The sequence below is a fragment of the Typopeltis vanoorti genome, chromosome 4 (genome assembly GCF_054136105.1).
Source record: "Typopeltis vanoorti isolate ZY-2024b chromosome 4, IOZ_Tvanoo_1.0, whole genome shotgun sequence".
NCBI lineage: Eukaryota > Metazoa > Arthropoda > Arachnida > Uropygi > Thelyphonidae > Typopeltis > Typopeltis vanoorti.
In genome coordinates, this window is record NC_143552.1 from 67,940,527 (window position 1) to 67,964,709 (window position 24,183).

Sequence of the window (24,183 nt, forward strand, 5' to 3'; positions counted from 1 at the left end):
ATCATGCCCCTACCAACCACAATTTTACTCGACTTCAGGATGACCTCTTGTTCTGCTCCCTCTAGCCAAATGCTGAAACATTTTCCCTACATCAATCCTATAAAATCCATTACATAACTTAAATGTTTCTATCATATCCCCTCTATTTCGTCTACCCATCAACTTCTGCAGTCCACACGCCCTCAATCTATCCTCACAGGTAATGTTCCACACCACTCTTTACACTTTTATGAAACAGAGAAATTAGGAGTGTTACTTAGGATAACTTTCTAAAAGTGGAAAATTTTCAGACAATTTTTGTTTTAAGTTTGGATGAGAATGTGGGCTTCAAAAACTTTCTTTATATAATCTATCCAAAAGAAAATAACTTTTATTCCAATGAATTCTATGCCTAATGGATAAAGCTTGGCTGGCTAAACCAAACTTATCAGACTCTTGAAGTAAAATATGCCTTGATGTCCTTCTAGATGAATGTGAGCTGAATAATCCATCCTTTTTTTTTTTTTTTTTTTAAATGTCTGGAGTGCAAGTGAGGACTCAAACAGAAGTTCGTTAACATTTTTAGATGAATGCACCCCCACACCATTACTCCACCACCAAATTTTACTGTGGGTACAGCACACTGTGGGAACAAGCGTTAACCAAGCTGCTTCCACATCCTGCCATCAGACTGGAAACAGGTGAACCTTGATTCATCGCTCCAGAGTAACATTTTCCACTGGTCAATTGTCCAGTTCACCCTCTCTTTGCACCAGGCCAGATGAATCACCTTGTTCGTTGTTGTGATGTTTGGCTTGTGTGCTGCTGCTGCTCTTCCATGAAAACCCAGTAAATGCAGTTCTTTTCATACAGTATTAGTGCTCATCATGGTATTGTTGCCACTCTGGAACTCATCATGAATGGTCTGTGCTGATTGTAGCTGGTTTTTGCATGCCACCCATTTTAACACCCTCCTGTCCCTGGCAGCCACCCTGAGTGTTTTATGGCACTAGTGATGCCAGAATGCCTTCATTTGTTGATCACATTGCTAATTGTTGATTTTGGATGCTCCAGTTGAGTGGCAATGGCACATATGGGCATGCCACTAATGTGACAGTCCACGATGACACCTCTCGAAGTCAGTGAGTTCACGTTGTTTTGCCAAACCACCTGTAATCAACTGCTATGATGAAATACCGCTTTTTACTATATATACACCAGTTTTTATGTTATTAACAAACCTGAAATGTTCCATAACTTCAAATAACAGAGGTGTCTGAAAATTATTATTATTACGGGCAACTCCAAGGAGTCCTTAGCTCATTGAGGGAGGCCCTAAACACAGAGCGAATTCTCCATGCCTGCTATGCTTGCTGAGCAAGCGCATTGCTTGAGAAAGAAGTAATATTTATTTGTTAATAAGTGCATGCATTTATAAGCATTCCATTTAGGCTTTTATTCTTTTAGACAGAAGATATCTTAAGCTTGCGCGGCAATAATTGAACTTTGTGTTGTGTATCGAAGGCCGATGCTTGCTCGTCTAGTCAAAGCTACCTTGTCTTGCTCGGTTGTGGGAGCTTCCAGGTCCTCGCTACAGCACTGTGATTTCATGCGTGTGCATAGCCATTTCCCCTCCCTTCATGTCATCTTAAACACACAGGCCATATGCAGTAAAGCAGCTCCAGCCAACCTTTACAAGCGTGCGTGTTGCTTGAGAAAATTAAGTTACAACCAACTTTTTATGAATTCAATCACAATCACACCTCTCACTCCCTGAATGATTACAAGAGCAAGCATGAATTTCAAGACCAACATTTACCCCGGCCTAAACATCATGTCAAGAACTGTAGGGTAGAATTTTTATTCAAGTAGCTAAATTGAAAAAGATAGAATATCATTTGTAAAATAAATGTTATATTTGCATGATTAAATGTACATAAATTTCTAAATATATAGTTTTAAATGTTTAGTAATTCATCATTCCGCTAATCAGACTTCAATCACACCTCTCACTCCCTGAATGATAACAAGAGCAAGCATGAATTTCAAGACCAACATTTACCCCGGCCTAAACATCATGTCAAGAACTATTCAGCATTGTTCAATTATTGCGCGGCAATAATTGAACTTTGTGTTGTGTATCGAAGGCCGATGCTTGCTCGTCTAGTCAAAGCTACCTTGTCTTGCTCGGTTGTGGGAGCTTCCAGGTCCTCGCTACAGCACTGTGATTTCATGCGTGTGCATAGCCATTTCCCCTCCCTTCATGTCATCTTAAACACACAGGCCATATGCAGTAAAGCAGCTCCAGCCAACCTTTACAAGCGTGCGTGTTGCTTGAGAAAATTAAGTTACAACCAACTTTTTATGAATTCAATCACAATCACACCTCTCACTCCCTGAATGATAACAAGAGCAAGCATGAATTTCAAGACCAACATTTACCCCGGCCTAAACATCATGTCAAGAACTGTAGGGTAGAATTTTTATTCAAGTAGCTAAATTGAAAAAGATAGAATATCATTTGTAAAATAAATGTTATATTTGCATGATTAAATGTACATAAATTTCTAAATATATAGTTTTAAATGTTTAGTAATTCATCATTCCGCTAATCAGACTTCAATCACACCTCTCACTCCCTGAATGATAATAAGAGCAAGCATGAATTTCAAGACCAACATTTACCCCGGCCTAAACATCATGTCAAGAACTATTCAGCATTTGCAGTATCTATCATACTTTGATTTGAACTCATTCACAGTCATTGCATCCACAATAGATTCTGGCAGCTTATTCCACTCATTCACCACTTTACAAGTAAAAAACCTAGTTCTAACACCCTTGCTAACTATACTCTTGCTCAGTTTCCATGGATGGCCCCTAATTCTCCCACCACACACACACACACCTGTTCTGAAAAATTTTCTCTGAATTAATTTTGTAAAAACCCCCTCAGTAATTTGAATGTCTCAATCATATCACCCCTTTTCTGCATATCAATCATTTTCTGTAACCCATAAATCTTTGTCAGAATAAGAAACTGACACAATGAAAAAGGAAAAGTTGGTCGTTGTTGGAGAATCTAAATAGCAGAGTAGGAAATGATTGTCAGACATACAAAAATATTTTGGAAAAATTTGGAGAAAAGAGCAAAGCTAATAATAATGGCAAATACTTCTTGGATTTCTGCTCAGGACATGGACTGGTTATTACTAACACAATGTTCCAACATAAAAATGTGCACAAATTCACATGGAGAGAACAGGCAAGGAATAAGAAAAGTCTCAATTGACTATATTATTGTTGATAGTGAAGTTTTCTCTCTGGTGCAGGACACTAGAATGTACACAGGATTTGAAATTGGAAGTGATCACCACTTAGTCTTGAGCAGGATAAAATTGAATTTCATATTGAAAAGAAGAACATGTAAGAAAATTTTAAAGTGAATAAAAGTTGAGCAGCTCTCAGATGTGAACTGTAGACTAAAATACACAAATATTATTCAAGAAAAAATGAAAGAGTTTGAGAACAGGAACCAAACCTAGGAGATTCAGTGGCAAGCCCTGAAGAAAACACTGATTGATTCAGCAAGAAGCATGTGGTGAGATTGTCTGCAAAAATAGAAAAATCAGAACTCCAGGACACAGGAAGTTAAAGAGGCAGTGAAGGAAAAGAAGAAAGTATATCAAAAGTTCCTTGCAAATAAGTCAGTTTGTGCTCTTAGAGAATACAAAGACAATGTAAGAAAGACTGTGTAAAACTGGCTAAACAAAAGTCATGGGATGACTTTGTGGTAAGAACATAGAAAATAAATATCAAGAAGGTGGCAAGATATTCTGGAGGTTGTTGAAGAAGCTCAGAAATGGAGGAAAGAGTGCTGTAAAAGGAATTAGAGATGATAAAGGTTACATGAAAACAGGAGAAAAAGATATCCTTGAAGTGTGGAGTAATTACTTCGAAAAACTGCTAAATGAAACAAGCAATAATGACAGCACAGTGGTAAAAAACACTGACCAGGCAAGCATTCAGGAATACATATCCATACTTGAAGTAGAAAAAGTCATCAAAAGCCTGAAATGTGGAAAGGCAGCAGGAGTAGTATATTCGACCAGAAATGCTCAAGCATGGAGGTATAAAAGTCTTGCAGTGGCTGCACTGCATAGTTCAGAAGGCCTGGACACAGGGACGAATTGCAGATGAGTGGAGTAGAGCTCTCATAGTACCCATATATAAAAAGGGAAATAAAACTGAATGTGAGAATTACAGAGGTATTTTATTACCGAGTTTTCCTGGTAAGATATATGAGAAACGGTTGAGAAGGATTGTGGAAGAGAGGCTTATTGAAGAACAAGCTGAATTCAGGCCAAACAGAGGCTGTCAGGATCAGATTTTCACTTTACGACAGATAGTGGAGAAATCATGGGAATATAACAAAGATCTGTTAAGTTTTCTAGATCTGGAAAAGGCATATGACAAGGTGCGAAGAGAGAAGCTATTCGAAATGCTACAGTTATATGGTGTTAATGTGGCATACTTAGTCTTTGTTTGAGTTGTAAGTCAGCAGAATTGAAGGAAGTACAGGAAGGTGGTTTAATGTTAAATCTAGTGTGAGACAAGGATGTACATAATCCCCTCTCTTATTCATGAATTAAATGGATCACATTATGAAGGAAAGTGGTATTAAACCTGATATCAAAATTGGAAATGTTAATCATAGCTCTTTGCTTTATGCAGATGATGTTATAGTTATAAATAAATCCACTACAAGTCTGCAAGATTCCCTGACTAAATTGAATAACTGTTATAATAGACATGATATGAAGGTCAGCTTTAAAAAGACAAAGACAATGAAAATAGGCAGAAACATTGAAAATATCAACTGCATTGTGAATGGAGAACCTATAGAACAAGTAAAACATTTCAGCTACTTAGGCACAATTTTTAGTGAAGATGGTAAATTAAATATGGAAATAGACAACAGAATCAACAAAGCTGGTATGGTAGGAAGTCAACTGAATAAATGTATATGGAATAAAAGAGAAATTAGCCAAAACACTAAATTAGCTGTATACAAGACAGTATTCACAAACCAATTTTAACTTATGGAACTGAACACTTGACCAAAGACTAGAGACCACAGATATGAGAGTCCTGAGAAAGATTAGGGGGATGAACAGATGGTATCAATGGCAATATCATATTAAAAGTGAGGATATTAGGAAAGAAGTTGATATTGTCAGCATCCAGGAATGCATTAGCAGAGCTAATCTCAGGTGTATGGTCACTTAAACAAAATGGGAGAGGAAAGATTAGCAAAACAAGTGTTCTCTGCCAAGTTAGCAGGGAAAAGATCCAGCTTTACTGTATTAATCCACCAAAATATAGGTGGATTGATACAGTAAAAAGTGCCTTAGAAGATAGAAATATAAAACCTGAGAATATTGGAGTCTTGACAGGTAAAAGACTGATTTGGAGGAAAATTGTAGATAGGAAGTTAGTAATGATGTAAATTTTTCATGTAGTACTATCATATCCTGTGCACCCCTTGAGGGTATTTATCAGGAATTTGATGATGATAATGATGATGACAAATCTTCAACCTGTTCTCATAAGGTTCATTCCACAGACCAACTACCATATTGGTCACTCACCTCTGGATCCTCTCTACTTCCTCCCCATCACCAAGAAACCCTGGCACCCAGATCTGTGCACAGTAGTCAAGATGGAGTCTTATCAAGGCTCAATAAAGAAGAACAATAACCTGCTTGTCTCTGCTTGTCAAAGTCTCCTTCAGTAACCAAGTGATCTGATTTAGCCACTTTTGCTATGTGCCCCCTAAACTTTAACTCTCTATCCACTAACACTCCCAAGTCTCTGGCTTCTTCAATTTCCTGTAGTACAGTTCCAACAATGTGGTACACTGTTGATAATCTTTTAACTCCAAAATGCATAACCTTACACTTTGCCACATTAAACTGATATCCATTCTTCTTAGCCCAGTCTGCCAATCTATCCAAATTATCCTGCAAAATTTTGATATCATGTGTATTCGCTATTGCTCTACCCAACTTTGCATCATCAGGAAATAACTGAACAGTTCCTCTCAAATACTTTCCTATATCATTAATGAACAAATTAAATATCAGTGGTCCAAGAAAAGAACCCTGCAGCACACCACTAGTCACAGGTCATCTTTTGGCCTCTACTCCTGAATAAACTACTCTCTGATATCTCTCCATCAACCATCCTCCTATCCATTTCACAACCCTATATCCATCCCTATGTGCTGCAGTTTACTGATTAGAATTCCATGTGGTATCCTGTCAAAGGCCTTTGCACAATGATTTCACAGTCCAAAATGAACTATGAAATCATTGTGTGTACAAGGGTGGTCTGAGAAGTTCTCGGCCTCGACCATAGATGGCAACACTATAGGCAATATTTTTTTTTCAAAGTTGGTACACTTGTCATAGGCATCCATGTGATATTGCAAGTCATTCTATCAAGTAGTTTGTTTTATACAGCTGTCTGAAGCAAAAGTGTTGTCTGTATCCCTTTGAAGTTCGTAAAAGTTTATGGGCATTCTTCTCCTTCGTTTATGACAATTAAGAAATTGGCTGCCAAGTTTAAACATGGTCATACCAGCCTTGAAGATGATCCACATGAGGGACGTCCAAAATGTGTAACAACACCGTAAATCATTGATCAAGTGCACAATATGGTATTGGATGACCAGCAAGTCAAAGTGAGTGAAATTGCTGAGACTATAGGCATTTTAAAAGAACATCTAGGATATATTTTGCATGAAGAATTGCAAATGAAAAAGCTTTGCGCAAGATGGGTGCTGCACTTGCTCATAGCAGATCAAAAATGCACTCATATGAAAATCTCTGAATAGTGCTTGGAGTGTTTTAATAAGAATAAAACCGATTTTCTGTGCATCGATTTATTACTATGGATGAGACTTGGATTACACACCAGAATTCAAACAGCAGTCAAAACAGTAGACACAAGCCGGCTGTTCAGTTCCAAAGAAGACAAAGTCGGTTCCATCAGCAGGAATGGTCATGGCATGGATATTTTCGGATGCTGAAGGCATTTTGTTTATTAATTATCTTGAAAAGGGTAAAACAATAACGGGGGGAATATTATTCTGATCTTTTAACCAGACTAGATGAAAAAATTGGTGAGAAAAGACCCGGTTTGCAGAAGAAAAAATCATCTTTCATCAGGACAATGCACCTGTCCACAAAGGTGTTTTGGCAATCAGAAAATTAAGGGATCTGCAATATGAATTATTTGAACATCCATCTTATTCCCCATGTTTGGCTCCCTTTGACTTCTATTTCTTCCCAAAACTAAAACTCTTCCTCACTGGTCAGCGTGTTTCTTCGAATCAAGAGGTGACTGCAGCTGTGGAGGGAGTATTTTGCAGATCTTACTGAGAACCACTACATGGATGGGATAATGGTACTGGAGCATCATTGGAATAAATGTATTAGTCGTAAGGGAGATTATGTTGAAAAATAAAAATAATTTTGAAATTATAAATTCATTTTTTCATTGTTAGGCCAAGAACTTTTCCGACACCCTCGTATATGAAAAATTATGCATCACGGCAATAGATTTTATACCATAAAAACAAGATAACTAAATTATTCTGTGATAATGATGAAATTGTGATCTAATATAAACGTCATATATTCATATAGATATTAAATCAACCAAAGAACAAACTCACTTAAGGATATATATTAAATCAACTAAATTAAGAAATTTAGTAAATTTATATGAAAAATTATGCATCACAGCAATAGATTTTATACCATAAAAACAAGATAACTAAATTATTCTGTGATAATGATGAAATTGTGATCTAATATAAACGTGATATATTCATATAGATATTAAATCAACCAAAGAACAAACTCACTTAAGGATATATATTAAATCAACTAAAGATCAAACTTAATTTACTTAGGAAAATCACATTCATGAGGGATATGTTTCTGATGCTGCTTTAATCTAGCATATTCCACAATCAATCGACAGTTTAAGATTTCCATCTGATGTAAACGTTTCAAGGCATTTTCTGCATCTTCTTTTGAAGGAAATGTTGCAAAGGCTGTATGTTTCTATATAAAAGAAATATATTTATAAGCAATGGTTTTGACTAAGCTCATTCATATATTTAAATTAACATAAGTACATTCAAATTAAGTACTAATTGCAGTTGACTCTCACCATAACAAACACCACTATAACAAATTCACAAATACAAAAAATCACTATAACAACTTATTGAAAAGCTCTGACCAATGCCCCATAGTTACAATGCTGTATCCAAAAGAAATTCAATAAAGTAAACTGTTCTTATAATGACTATTCCTGTAGTCCTCAAGAATTTGCTATAATGGGAGTTAACTGCATAAATATTTTTAGCAACAGTTTCCAAACCAGTTTTTATCATGACTTACAACAATAAAGTTGATTCACAAAAGTTGGAGAATAAAATATTAGTAAGACTAGTTCAATATCAGTATAATATAGTACCATATTATCCAAATGCACTATTTGGATAATAGTGCATATTATCCAAAACATTGGATAATATGTAAATAACGATAAAGTAGTTATACCACTGAAATATGTTTGTTCAGGAAAGTTGCTTTTCAAAAATATATAATTTAACATAAGGGATACTCCTTCAGAGGGCATACTAATATTATGATAGTACTACATGGAAAGTTCACATTATCACTAACTTCATATCTACAATCTTCCTCTAAATTAATGTTATCTGTCAGTTCTTATATATTGATCTTCAAAGGCACTTCTAACTGTATCAATTCACCTAGATCTTGGTATTTCTCTACATCTGTTCTTGCATCTTGGCAACACAAACACACACACACGTTTTTGCTAACCTTTCCTCTCCTATTGTGTTTAAGTGGGCATCCAGAACATGTCAAGTTCCTTCCTAAGATCCTGTTTTTAACTAGATATTAGGTTTTAGACTGCCACTGATACTATCTATTCAAATCCATTAATTTTTTTCAAACTCTCATATTTGTGATCTCCAGTCTTTGTTCAAGTATTTTATTTTTAGCACTCATATGAAAACTAAATCATGGGTGGAGTGTAAAGTTCAATTATGGTATGCAAACATGATATTAATAGTACTGAGCATAGTTAAGCAACTGGCAAAGGGTTGAAAATGCACACTTTAGATTCAGACCTTTTGAGTGTATATGGGAAGGAAAAGAGAAAGTTGTCCAAGAGGGTCAAGCAGACTACAGATTTAAGTATAAGAAAATGCCAGGTAGTAACATGTTATGTCTATACATAAATACCAGGAGTATCAAGAACAAAGGGATTAAGTTCATTGCACTGTGGAATATACTACAACCTAAGATTGTTGACAGCATTAGTGAAACCTGGCTATCAGAATGAAGATGGTGAAAGTGTGATGGGAATACTATTTTTAGGAATGATAGAAAAGAAAGGAGAGGAGATGAAAGAGAGTACTATTAATGATATCAGATGACTTGAGTCCAATTAAGGTAGAAATGTACAAAAGCAATAATGGTAATAACGTCCCATGTAGCAGTGAGTTTGAGGCTATCTAGTGTGAAGTGGAGGCTAACAGATGAAATATATGGTGGGGTGTTGCTACAGAACTAGCAATTGCTGCTAGGGATCATGAAATATATTGTCAAATTACCCTGATGAGTACTAAATGAGTGATCATTATGGAAGACTTAAATTATCCAAACAGTGACTGGTAGAGAAATCTCATGTTAAGAATGAAGGAAAATTTAGTGGGCTGTTGTGAGACAACACCCTCAAGCAGCATGTGAAAGAAGGAACTCAAGGTCAAAGAATGTTAGATTTGATACAGGGTCAGAAGGTATTTCAATTAAGAATATGACTATTTTACCATCAGTTGATGATCATGCTGTACTTTCCTAGGAAGTATATGATTATATAGATGTTCCATTTAAGACAAGTTACATGCTGAAATGTAACACACTAGAAATTATAGCCAACTCAGGAGAATACTATCTTTGATCCCCTAATATCAGTTACTGAATGGGAAAGATAGCAAAAATCTTTGAAAAAAGTGCTTAAATGGGACAGTACCTAGAATTTCAAGAACAAATAGAAAGGGAGAAATGGATGCGCAACCTTATTAAGCAGATGATGCAGAAGGAATCTCGTGAGAATAAGAAGAGGAGATTATAAAATATATAAAGTGCAGGCCAGAAAAGTTACTAGTATTGTGATTGAAAGCTAAATTGGAACATGAAAAGAAATTGGCTAAGCAGACTAAAGGCAATCCAAAATAATTTCAGCATTATGCCACAAATAAGAGAATGAATGAATGATGAAGAATAATTTTAGTGAACGCAGATGGTACTTTAGTGTCAGAAGTTGATCAGATTGTTCGATTAATGAGTGCTAAGATATGTCAACTATGCAGTACGTAATATCCTGCATAATACTACTTACACTGGATGAATAGATAGAGGTGCATAGGCATGATGTTGAAGATCTGTTGCATAACCTGGATAATAATTCGGGAATAGGGAAAGATGGAATATCAGCACTTATGTTAAGTTTGTTTGCACTGCTCAGCCGAATTGACTAGGCCTTTGACACATTTGTATAACTTGAGTCTGAGCTCAGGAATGATACCAAAAGGAATAGAAGGAACATACAATCAGTGGTGAGCTATAAGGGGTTCACCCGAGCCCTTTGTTAAATTTTTCACAAATTTGCAAGTCCCTTGTTCTTCTTGTTTAATAATCTCGAAGAACTAGAAAATACCACCGTGGAATGTATACATGCTACTATAATTGCTACTTTAAATTCATATGGATTTTCTGATAACTATATAAAAAATCATTTCATTGCATTTTGTTTTCATGGAGCTAGTGTAATGTTAGGAAACAAATCAGGTGTTTCAATCAAACTTCTACAAAAATTTCCCAACGTTGTGATTTGGCATTGCGCTCATTGTTTACAATTAGCATTAGATGATTTGATAAAAAACATTAACAAAATAAATCATTTTGAAATATTTATGGATAAATTATATGCTTTTTATCATCAATCACCAAAAAATCAACGAGAATTAAATACGATTGCAAAGAGACCTTGGTATCGAAATTTTAAAGATCGGCTGTGTGTTTGGACCACGATGGGTAGCTTGCGGTTTACGAACGGCTCTTGCTTTGTGGAGAAATTACCCAACTTTATGCAAGCATTTTGCATCGAATGATAAATATAAGGGCCTTTAAATCCGACTTCTCAATTTGGAATTTTTAAAAGTTCTAGCATTAATGATGATATCCTACAGGAATTATCATATCTGTCAGAAGCTTTACAAAGTCGCAATATAAATATTATAAGGTTTTTTTTTTTTTTTTTTTTTTTTTTTTTTTGCTCGACGATGCGAGCCCTTTGTTAAAATTTCCATAGCTCACCACTGCATACAATAATTCTGATTCAAAAATCGATGTATCTAAATACCAACCTATCAGTATCTCTGTGTGGTGGTGGTGAAGATTTTAGAAAAGTTGGTAATAAATCACATACAGAAATGGGTTGACAAGCTATACTCTGCAAGGAACAGTATGGGTTTAGAAGTTTAATGGGGGTCATGTTTTAGAAATTTACTCATATTTTATAAGAATATTACAGCTGAGCTGGATAAAGGGAATGGATACACTATGATACCATTCGATTTTCTTAAAGCATATGGCAGGCTACCACATGAAAGGCTGTTACATAAACTGGACAATATGGGATTGGAATATAAACTCTTGACTTGGATAGCACTGGACTAAAAATAGCAATCTTCAATCCAAAGCAATAATCTATTATCCAATTCTATCCATTTCAGTTTAACTATCAACTTATCATGCTGCAACCTATCAAAATCCTTTGCAAAATCTAAGTATACCACTGTGTATGCATCTCCCTTATCCAATGTTCCTTCCCATGTTGTTCATCAAAGAGAATGCCACAGTGGTCAACCCAATTCTGGATCTTGATCCTCACTAACTACAACACCTGACACACAGACTGGCCTATAATTTGAAACTTGAGTCATGTCACCTTTCTTGTGAAGAGATACAATCTTGTCTTCCCTCAACTCCTTTAGAGCTTGACCCAATGTAAGACTCATATTAAACAAGTATGTCAACTCCATGGTACATTCCCTCAAGATCAAAAGTTTTATACACAGAGCTTGCATGATCTGCTCTTCTGATTCCCTTCTGTTAGATGAATTAAATAAAATAAAAATCACTGTGGTGACTAATGGTTGTAATGCAAATACTATTCAGAAAATTACTGATAGTTATCATCTGTCAGCCAGCCAGACTACAATCTAATGTGAAAAGAATTTCTTTAAAGGAATGCCTGAAAAAACAACACAGGCTCTTTTGCAAGTGCAATTTATATACTTCTTTCAAACCACTTCAAAAGCGGTCTTCTTTTCTACCAAGGAAAAATTACCACCTTTCTCCTTACTGGGTGTCTATTAAGTGCCTTATTCATGATTCATGTCAGCTTTGTTACTTTGAACAAACTGGCTGCTTTGCTCTGGTAATATTAGGATCCACGAACATCAGGACTACATTGCATTTTTAGAATCCAACAAGTCTGGCCATGCTTCCCGTACCATTGACACTAGACACACAATTCTGTGGAACCACAGCGAGATTCTTCATTCCAGCAGATTCAAACTTGATTCTCTTTTCTTGAAATGTGTAAAAACACTATGAAATAGTCTGAACCTCAACTACTCTGGCTGTATGCCAATTTCAAAATTTTAAGAAGTGATTATCATTAACTATTCAAAATTGTTTTTTTTTAAAATAATATTAAGTTATTTTAGTTGCACAAACTATTCCATTTGTTCCTCAAACTGTAACAATGCATTCCTGTTCATCCAATAATTTTTTGGATGCCAAAGAAGAAATAGTTGTAATGTGCCTATGCCAAGAGAGATCTGATAAAGCAATCCCAAGAAGAGTGATCTCACCTTGTCTGAAGATTTGGGTGTTGTCAAGAGTAAGACTGGAAAAAAAAAAAGTGTTCTTTTTGGGGGGGGGGGGGGGATAGGGCAAAACAGTACTTTGCTAGCATTGAAACTGACAAGTTATCTGAATCCTATAGAAGTGTAACTTGGAGATCATAATTTAGAGTAGTAGGAGCTGATGCTTTAGGGAGTTTTAGTGATTTCTGTGGTACAAGGTTAGTCAAAAAAAGAAAGAGCAGTATAGAGGAGGCTGGTATTCACAGTCAAATGGAGTAGGTTATTCATACAGAGAAGGAAGAGGGTGAGTAAGAGAATAGAGCTCTGTGAAACACCAGAATTAGTTGCATAATTAGAAGATAAGAAATCCTCATCCATCACATATAGCATGCACGTATCAGAAAACTGGTAATAAAACTGCATAAGTCAAGGGACAATCCAAAGCAGGGGTCGGGAACCGGTGGCTCTGGAACTGCATGTGGCTCTTGGCTGAACAAAGTGCAGCTCTTTTATATTGAATTAAAAGATACGTAATTAATACAAACAACTAAATATTGTTTTTTGATACGGCCTGTTCGCGGCGCTAGATACTATGCATGTGACGTGTGTTACATATGAAATTTTATGACATGAACAACTGACATACGTTATATTTGAAATACCGCTAAATGCTAACCCTGCCTAAGGTAACTAGTGCCACAGCGAAAATTTGAACTAATTGATCAGCTGTCCTTTCAAACACCATGGTTTTTAGATACATACGGATTTTAACTGTCAAAATAAATATTCTGTTAGTTAACTTATTTATTGTGGTACTAAACTGGTGTTTAATTTAGTGTCAGGAATGTTATGCACAAATTAATTTTTATTATGTTAAATTTGTGTTTTTACTTGCAGGTAAATTTGTGATAATAACCCTCTTAATATGAGTTCAAGAAAAAGAAAAATAATTGAAGAAAACAGAGAATTCAATAAAATATGGATAGAGAAATTTGCATTTATAGAAGTAAATGGAAATCCTCAATGTTTAATTTGCCATCTACGACTTCAAAATAACAAATCAAGTAATGTCGAATGACATTTTAGAGGAAAACGTTTAGACTTCAGTAAAAAATATCCTGAGGGTGATAATAGAAAAAAAGCTATTGAAGAATTACAAAAGAAAACATTACTTCAGCAAAGAAATTTGTCAACTTGGACGAAATCTTTGTGAATACTACTGAAGCAAGTTCTTTGTGATCCCTTGAAATAGCAAAAGCGGGAAAACCTTTTACCGATAGTGAATTTCTAAAAAATTGCATGTATAATATCTCTGAAATTCTATTTAAGGATATGAAAAATAAGGATGAGATACGTAAAAAAATTAAAGATTTACCTCTTTCAACTAGAACTGTCAAGGAACAGATTGTATCAATTTCTGCCGATTTTATATCTATTGCGGTTGATGAATCAAATGATATTTCAGATATGGCACAATGCTACGTGATGGTTAAATATATCACATCTTCCGATATTCGAGAAGAATTTCTTGATCTGCTAACACTTAAAGGACACACTACAGGCCGAAAACCTTCTAACAAGTTTACAGAATAAAAATAAAAATATTAATAATATAGTATGCATTGTGACCGATGGCACGCCTTCTATGATTGCGAAAAATAAGCAGTTTGTTAAATTATTCTCCACTCATATTCCACATGGAATTATGTCATTTCATTGCATTTGAGGAGTAGGTTATTCCATAAGTTAAAATCAAGAAGCTTTAGTTGGAAATTCTTTGGGATTATTACCACAACTAAAAAGAGTGATGGATGTTGTTGTGCCAATGGTCAATTTCATCCGATTTCAGGCATTGAATCACAGACTTTTTGACACATTTTTAGAGGAACTAGGTAGTCAACATAAAGATTTAGTGAGATTTACATCTGTATGATGGCTATCAAGAGGAAAAGCATTAAAAAGTTTTTTTCAGTGCTTAAAAGAAGTAATAGTTTTTCTTAACCACTAAAAATTATAACATAAATCATGTGGAACTTCTCAGTAATCCCGAATGGATACAAAATTTTTGTTTTTTGCTTGATATGACAGAACATTTTAATAAGCTAAATTTAAAGTTGCAAAGGAAGGGCAACACACCCTTACAATTACTAGAGGAAGTCTTACCTTTGAAAAGAAACTAAGAGTGTTTTTCGAAGATGCTACTGAAGAAAAATTTATATATTTTGAAAATCAAATAAAAATTATAGATTGAATTTAAATCAAGAAAAAGTTGATTGCAAAATATTCGGTGAAATTATTACTGTAATTTTAGATTCATTTACAAGCAGATTTCAGGATTTTAAAAACATCAGGAGATAATGAAATTTATATTCCATCCGTTAAATTGCAATTTAAAATTAATAGATATTGAAGCTTTTCCCAGAATATCAATTGCAGAACTGCAAATGGAGCTTCTGGAAATTCAGAAGCTCCATTTGTATAAAAGCATCTGGGTAGTCGAAGGATTAAGTAGGAGAGATAGTGAGTTGTGTACCCTGCCACGATGAGTCCTTGGCGGTGTCATATAATAATAACTGTCCAGAAATTGGTGATATAGGTAGGAAGATCCCATGTTTAGAGATGGGGTAGAATTCATATTCGAGATTATTTATTAAGTAAGTGCCTTCAAGGAAGCATAGGGGTAGAAAGTGGATAAGTTCTTTCTCTCTGTTACTTTAGAAAACGCTGAAGAAAAAATTGGATGGTAGTTTGATGGCAAGGTTTTGTCAAAGATAGATCTTAGAAGTGGGCTGCATGTGAGCGAATTTTGACACTGAAAGGGATATTCCAGTGTCACAAAAAATCACAAAAAAAAGGTCACATGAAAGGGAGTTAACTGTAGAGCGTGCACACACACTTTCGGGACGATTGAAGTTATTATAACTGTGTGGGCACCTCTATGGAGTCCAAAGACTCATTGTACCTCTTCTTGAACCCATTAATTAAATACTCACAACTGACTCTCGCAACCCATTCCATTCATTCACCATTCTCAGGTGCAGAAACATTCCTCCTACATCAATCCTATAAAACCATTTTGTAACTCAAAGTAACTCAAATGTTTCTATCATACTCTCTCTTTTTCACCTTTCAACCAACTTTTACAACCCATCCACAGACCCTCAATCTATATTCACTATCTATCCATCCACAGACCCCCAATCTATCTTCATTTCCAAGAAACCCAGGTGACTGGAGCTGAGTACAGTAATGTAGGTGTGGACATATTAAGGCATTATAAAGAGGAATGATAACCTAACCCTCTCATACATAAGGGCCTCATATGAGGACACACAAAAATGATGTCCTCAGATGAGGACATAATTTTTAACATATACAGGGCACAAATTTAGCTACATTAATGATTTCATGATAATACTATAAGACTAAATGGTACTGTATCATTATAATTTTTTATAAATGAATATAAAAATTCATTCATGAGAGGGTTAATTATGTTTGTGTGTTCTTCAATAAGTAAGTAATCCTATGAGCTACCTTGGCAACCTTACCAGCGTGACCTCTAAACTGCAATTCTTTATCTACTTCCCCCAAGAAATCCCAAATTTCATCTGCTTCCTGGAGTACAGTTCCATCAACGTGGTACACAACTTGCAATCGATTTATCCCAAAATGCATAACTTTACATTTCTCCACATTAGACCAACACTCATTATTTTTTGTCCATACTGACAGCCTATTTAAATTACTGCAAGCTCTCTGCAACATCATGATTAACTATTAACATACCCAATTTTGCATCAGTAAACAACTGAATCCTATCCTACCCTTCCTCATCTGTCTAAGAAGGGGTTGAGTTCCCTCCTAATGAGGGATTACTGGCATATTAATGCAGCCAGTTCGCCACTCCTCTGCTGCATCCCCCTAAGGGTGATATTCACGACTGTATCCGTGTGTTCACGGGGGTCGATTTGCCTGCTTGTGGGATGAAAAACCCCAGATAAACTGAGGGAGAAAAACCCTGCTGTTCATGCCCAAGACTGGCTAACTTGGCTATGGCTGAGGAATATCCTTAAGCTCTTCACGTTGTCAACGGGAATTGAACCTAGGACACTCCTTTCCCAGGCATATGGTTGCGAAGCACATAACCACTAGGCTAATCATGCAGACAACAACTGAATACTTCCCTTAAAATTATTTCCTACATCATTTATGTACAACTTAAATAGTAATGGTCAAGCACAGAGACTTGTGACAAACCAGGTGATTCTGCTCCTCCATAAATTACTTTTTGGTATCTGTCCATCAGTCACGAGTTTCATATTCCTCTCCATTTGTTCTAATCTGTGTAACAGAGTTCCATATGGTATTTTGTCAAATGCCTTTGCAAAATCCAGCAACATCAGCATGTAGCCATTGCCTTTATCCAACTTAGCTGTCATTATTATTACTAAAGCATGACTGACCCTTCACAAAGCAACATGCTGTTCCTAATAGAGTGTAATATTCTTATCCATCCAATCCCCAATTCTCTCTTTGACTGATTTCTCTCTTTGCGGCATTTTTAGCACCACTACCACTGAGACACTGATTGGCCTATAATATACTACTGCAGTCAGTCAGTCTCCTTCATACAAAGGAATTATTTTGTCCTCTTTCTGCTCCCTTCTGACTTTGGAGAGCTGATACTAAAATTAAACTGCTTAATAAGAAGCACTGCCAGTTAGTTACCTTGCACATTCTTGTAAAATGCCAGTTGGAATTCTAATCCTATGGCAGATTTTTTATTTTAAATCTCAATATAAGTGTAGCCATGGCTGTACTTATATTGAGATTCTGCAATATTCTAAGTATCTCCAATTCACTGATCTCTGTTCTCACATCTGTCACAACAGTAACCTCACTTGGATGATACATCCTTAAAACATGGTTGCACAGTAACTTAACTATTTTGTCTGCTTCTGTCACTTCATTATCCTCAGCACATGCTAATGTTATCCTGCCATAGTCATTCTTCCTCTTTCTTCCCACATACTTAAACTCTTTGGGATTTTCTTTGGCCTTCTCAGCTAATTTCTTCCCATAATCTGATTTTGTCTTCCTTACCATGCTGGAAAGTTTTCAGGTCATGTTGCTTTTTCTAACACTCATACTTAATGATACTACTCGTCCATCCAACTCCGACCTGATTTACCCTCCTGACCTTGGGATTACAATCTGATATTGCTTCTTATAGATGCACTGCTAACTTCCTTCTTTTGCAGTTTTTATGCCATGTCAATGCTTCAAGCTTTCTCCTAAGCTTGTCACAATTACCTGCCTTGCAGTTCTACATATCTCCCCCTTCCTGACTGAAAATCCAGCATGTTTTGTAACATCCCAAATCAAGACCACATGATCACTCTCCCTAATCAGAGACAAGGAGGCCTTAGTTATGACTAAGGCCTCCTTAGTCATCTAAGGAGGCCTTAGATGACTAATGATCCTAGGACCAGATGCAATACTCTCAAATCCCAAGTCCCATCAATCACATGCTGCTTCAAGAAATTATCTCTTGGTAGTTGTATAAATTCCATTTCCTTCCTGCAATGTGATCTTTCCTTCTTCCAATATATGTCTCCATAGTTGAAATTTTTCCTTCCTTCCTTAATAATAATGCAACCTGCACTCATTTGTGCTAATTTGCTCATGCATGTCTTCCACATCATCCCTACCCCCAGTCTATAGAAGCAACCAACTGTATATTTTGTCCTATTAGCCTCAATCTCAACACCAGAAGAACAAGAACATGCTCAACAATACTATGACATCCAGAGTGGCTTCAAATGTCAGTAATACGTTTACATAACGATACAATTTTTCCAGTGTGTAGAGTGAACATACTAGATAACTTACTGTACAAGGAGAAATATCTACCATATGACCCATGTTCATCATACACCTGACTTTTATAGCCCCAAAATGCTTGAGGAAACGTTCTTTTCTTCTACTATCCGACACTCATCATCAGTATTGTCAAATAATACATTTTTTTTTTATTTTCATATCTCTCAGCTTCTAATCATTAAATTTATTTATCATATCATATAGGCAAGTAAATCTGTTGCATCAAATATATAAGTTCTCTTAATTGTCGGTTACCTATATAATCTCAAAACAAAAAAAAACTTTTCTCTTCTATATAGCTTTGATTTCTCTGTAAAGAACATGTAGTGATTTGTCACATGCCTACCAGGGAGGCAAAATGGAAGGATTAAATGATTTGTTACATTTTACTCCATGGGCAAGTACACAACGATACAATTTTTCCAGTGTGTAAAGTGAACATCTAAATACTTGCTTGACAAGAGATACCTACCATATGACCCATGTTCGTCATACACCTGACTTTTATAGCACCAAAATGCTTGAGGACACTTTCTTTTTCTTCTACTGTCAAGTCTGAAGGAAGGTGACGTATCAATAAAGTTGATGATGGCTCTGGAGTCAACATTCTTATTCTAAATTCAAAAACAAACATATAAACATTTTGGTTATTAGAATTTTGAATTTTAAAAGTATTAATACCGAGTATTTTTAGACCTTTATTATGTAATCATTTTCTTCATATAAAATACATCAAAACAAAATAAAACCACATTCATAACATAAAACTGAAGTGCAAAATTCAGGCTAACTGAGACTAAGAGGATGAAGAAAACTCTGACAAAAGGGATGACTGTATTTAGTGGAGATGAATGTTTTAAAAGGAAAAAAAGTATGCTGTGGGCAAGAGCACTGCAGAGTTGTTGAAAGAATCAATTTAACAATCAATCATGTAGGAGGAATGGTATTCAGTAGATGGTTTAGAAAAGAGATTAATCTGAAAAAGCCAAATTTTTGTGAAATTTTGGTTCTGGTTTGGTTTTTATTTCAGTTTACATTAATTTTGGTTTCAGCATACTATTTTTGATTTTAGTTCACTATTTTGGTTGACTGCTGCATGTTTTAATGCAGCACTCAACTGTTTACGATGTCTACTAAATGTCTCTACAATATTTATTAATAGTGGTATGCATTTTTGACATTCATAGTATTTTATTCATTTTGTGTAGCACAAAATGGATACATCTCCAAGAAAGCGTTCAAAAATATGTACCCTTTCTCAACATACATCCATAACTCAAAAACAAATTGTCAATGAGTGTGGTGTTGCTATGGGTACTGTTGATGCGATTTTAAAAAGGTTTAGGGAAACAGGTACCTTTTCTCCTGACAGAAAAGGAAAATGTGGGCGAAAAAGGAAAACTACAGGGTGTTTCAAAAAGAATGTCCCAATTTGAAAATTATATATCTCTGCAACCACGAACCACAAATGAATGCGACTTGTACCATGTGAACGGCCTTGGCCCAGAGTTTATTTATTATTATATTATATAATTATTATTTAATATTTAATAATATTATTATATTATTAAATATAGTTATTTGAAATTGGGTCATTCTTTTTGAAACACCCTGTATTATTATTATTATGTGACACCTCCAAGGACTCATCAAGGGAGGACTCTATAACTCTGTTTCCACCACTCAAATCCAACTACAGTGAATCACATCATCTACACAATACCATCTACTGCCCACCACCACTAAAATTTTCATAGACAATCACAAACATCCATGCTCATGGTGGGATCCAAACCCGCAGCCTTTTGGCTGGAGAGCAGATATGCTAATCACTCGGCCAACCAGGTCAGCTACTATACTTCTGTATAAACTTCTATATAATTATATAAACTATACTTCAAGATCATTTACGAATTAGCAAAAGCAAAACGAATCAATATTGTCTTCCATAGACTTAAATAGAGCCTTGGCGGCTAGTGCAATTAATGTTTCTGATATGACAGTCTGTCAAAGATTGTTAAAAGCAGGGAGGACTGCCTGCCCATAGACCAAAGAAGAACCAACTGTTGATGACGGCTATGCAGAAAAAAGAGTCTCTAGTGGGCAAGTATATAAAGACTGGACTGTTAAGAAGCGAAAGTCCAAGGAGAGCAAGTACCCTATGTTTGCAAATCAGCAGCTGAGAAGACCTCCTGCCCACCTACAACAAGCTCCTAAACACCAAGCTAAAAAGATGTTCTTGGGTTATTTTACACAACGGCCCAGAATCACTTGTGCCTGTTGACAGTATGATGAAAAGTGACCAATACATAAAAATATTAGAGAAAAAGAGTGGTCCCATAGATCCAGAAAGACAAAGAACTTATCTTCCAACAGGATCTCACTCCGTGATGCATTTCATAAAAAGTGAAAGAGTACCATAAAAGTCACAACATCCAATTGCTTCAGTGGCCAGGTAACTCTTCTGACATTAACCCAATCGAAAATTTATGGGCAATAGTGAAAAATAGACTTGGAAAATTAAATTGTGATACAAAAGATAACTTAACACAATCAATTATAAAAGTATGGTTTTAAGATGCAGAAATAACAAAAATGTGTTCTAAGTTGGTAGAGTCCATGCCTAAATGAATGAATGAACTTATAAGGAAGAGAGGAGCACATATCAATTATTAGGCAAAGTTGGAGTTTAATTTTTGTACTTATTTCCTTTCAAAATTACAGTTTTTCTTTAAAATGTGAGTGTTCAAATTAATTTGTTTACTGCTGAAGATGTAGGAAATGATCTTGTAAGGGATAATAATTTGTATCATCAAAATAAATTGCAGAACATTTTTTTTGAGTGGTTAGAAAGTACATTATACAGGAAAACCTCACTTAACGCAAATTTGATATGTGCGATAATCAGTTAACGCAACTGAGTGAAATGATACTATTTCCCGCTTTAAGCGAGTGATTAATCAGTTAACACGATTTTTTACATTATGCGAAATTTTACGTTAAGCAAAATTTTTTGTCGCCAATCTGCAGCGAGCAAAAAAGCTGGAAGTCATTAAGAGATATGAAAGTAGTGCTAGTAATACGATTGTGTGAGACCTGGGATACAGCAAGTCTACAGTTTGGACTATATTAAATAAGAGCAAAATTAAATAAGAATACAAAGAACAAGGGAAAAGTTGCTACTGCTTCTTTAAGCACGTGGATCACCCGAAATAGAAGCTATTTAATGATCGAGATGGAACGTCTTCTATCACTCTGAATTGAGGATTACAACCAAAAAAGATTACTTCTTAGTACAGGGAATATTCAGGCAAAAGCTCTCAATATTTTACCTCATTGAAAGAGATCAAATTTCAAGGGGAATGTGAAAGCTTTACTGTGAGTTTAGGGTGGTTTGACGGTTTTAAAAATCGAACTGGACTGCATAACTTAAGTATAACTGGGGAATCTGCTAGTGCTGATAAAGATTCTTCAGCCAAGTTTCCTGAAGAACTGCAAAGGATAATTCAGGAGGGTGATTATGATGATCGACAAATATTCAACGTTAAAGAAATTGGTCACTTTTGGAAGCATATGCCAACAAAAACTTCTTTCCTAGCTAAAACTGAAGCATCTCACAAGGATACAAAGTATCTAAAGATCTTACGTTTTTATTAGGAGGCAATGCAGAACGTGACTAAACTGAAGTTTATGTTAGTTTATCATGCACAAAATTCAAGATCTAACTTTATTGAAGAAATCAGCACAAAGGAACTTGGATTTAATGAACTGGATAATGAAGATGTAAGAAACTTGCTTGATTCTCATTCAGAAAAGTTAAGCGAGAATGATTGCCTTCAACTAGAAGAACAGCGTGCAATATGAAGAAGTTAAGGAGTGCGAACAAGATGAGAATATTATGACTAAGAAGCTAACTGCAAAAGAATGTGAGCCAGTTTTCAATTACATTGAGTATGCAAAGGAAATTTTGTTTGATGCTGATCCTGATATGAACAAAGCTTCAAAGTCCGCCGAAATCTTGATAAAGCGACGCCAGGTATTGCAATTGCATGACAAGATGAAAAATTCAAGCATGATTCAACCATCTTTACTTCATTTTTTTTGTAAAAAAGTAATTAAAATGTTTAGACATTAAATAAAAATTTAAGTAATTGATTTTTATCCTCTAATATAGCTTATACTGTAATTTATGCTAACTGATGGATGAATTATAATTATTCCTATTGTTTAGTGACTCACTTAACGCGATATCGCATAGCGAGCATTAATTGATGGATTAATTAATTGCGTTAAGCGAGGTTTTCCTGTACTGTTACTATTATTATCACTATTATGTGACCTCCAAGGAGTCCAAAGACTCATCGAGGGAGGGCACTTACTCTACAACTCTCCACCTCCACCAACTACAGTGAACCACATCATCTACACCAATGCCATCTACTGCCCATCACCACCACTAGTATTTTCACAAACAATCACAAACATCCATGCCGATGGCAGGATTCAAATCTGCAGCCTTTTGGCTGGGGAGCAGATACACGCTTGGCCAACCAGGCCAGCAATTTTATGTTTTTCAATCACCAACTCAATCCACCAACCACAGTGAACCACAATTCCCATCATCACCTACACCAACGCCATCTACTGCCCACTACCACTACTAGTATTTTCACAAACAATCACAAACATCCATGCCCACAGCGAGATTCGAACCGGCAGCCTTTTGGCTGGACTGGCAAGAAACTAGACAAAAAATTCTATTCTTCATTTAAATCCTTTCCCTAGTGCATGCGAAGTGTACTTACATCTAGGCTACATGTACACAGAGGCTGTTGACTTGAAAAAATAATTTTTTTTTCACTCTTGCACACAAGCAGCAGCAGGATCCATAGCAAATAAATGCCATGTGTGTGCATGCTAAGTATGAATGCCTCAGTATTCCATAATGCACAGCATATTTCCGTTTGGATGTGTATATTGCTGTGTATTATGAGAAAGGTCAATGCCCAGACTGGTTTTAATCTTAACTGGGGGTCTGATCAGTGGGTGCTAGACTTGTGGAGATATTGAAAGCTAACTCAATGCAAAGTCATATTTTTCTATATACAAGCAGTAAAATGTGTACCATATTATACTGATTATACCATAAATTACTCTGAATCAGATACAACTATAAAGATTTCTGGTCTTGTTAGAAAGTATGTTAGGCAAGAAATTCTATTCTTTTAATCATTTACCTAAGCATAAGCAAAAGTAAAACATTAAAATGA

General features: G+C 35.5%; 1 protein-coding gene across 2 annotated transcripts in view; it reads right to left on the minus strand.

Annotated features, from left to right (window-relative positions):
• Positions 1–24,183, minus strand: part of LOC150107381 (RNA-binding region-containing protein 3-like) — a 168,588-nt gene that overhangs the window by 139,361 nt on the left and 5,044 nt on the right. For both annotated transcript variants that reach the window (XM_090391245.1, XM_090391244.1), the window contains exons 2-3: positions 19,386–19,527; positions 7,957–8,114 (exon numbers count right to left, since the gene is read on the minus strand). In XM_090391245.1, the coding sequence (XP_090247371.1) occupies positions 7,957–8,114; positions 19,386–19,520 (293 nt within the window). In that variant the 5' untranslated portion in view covers positions 19,521–19,527. The remainder of the gene's footprint in view (positions 1–7,956; positions 8,115–19,385; positions 19,528–24,183) is intronic.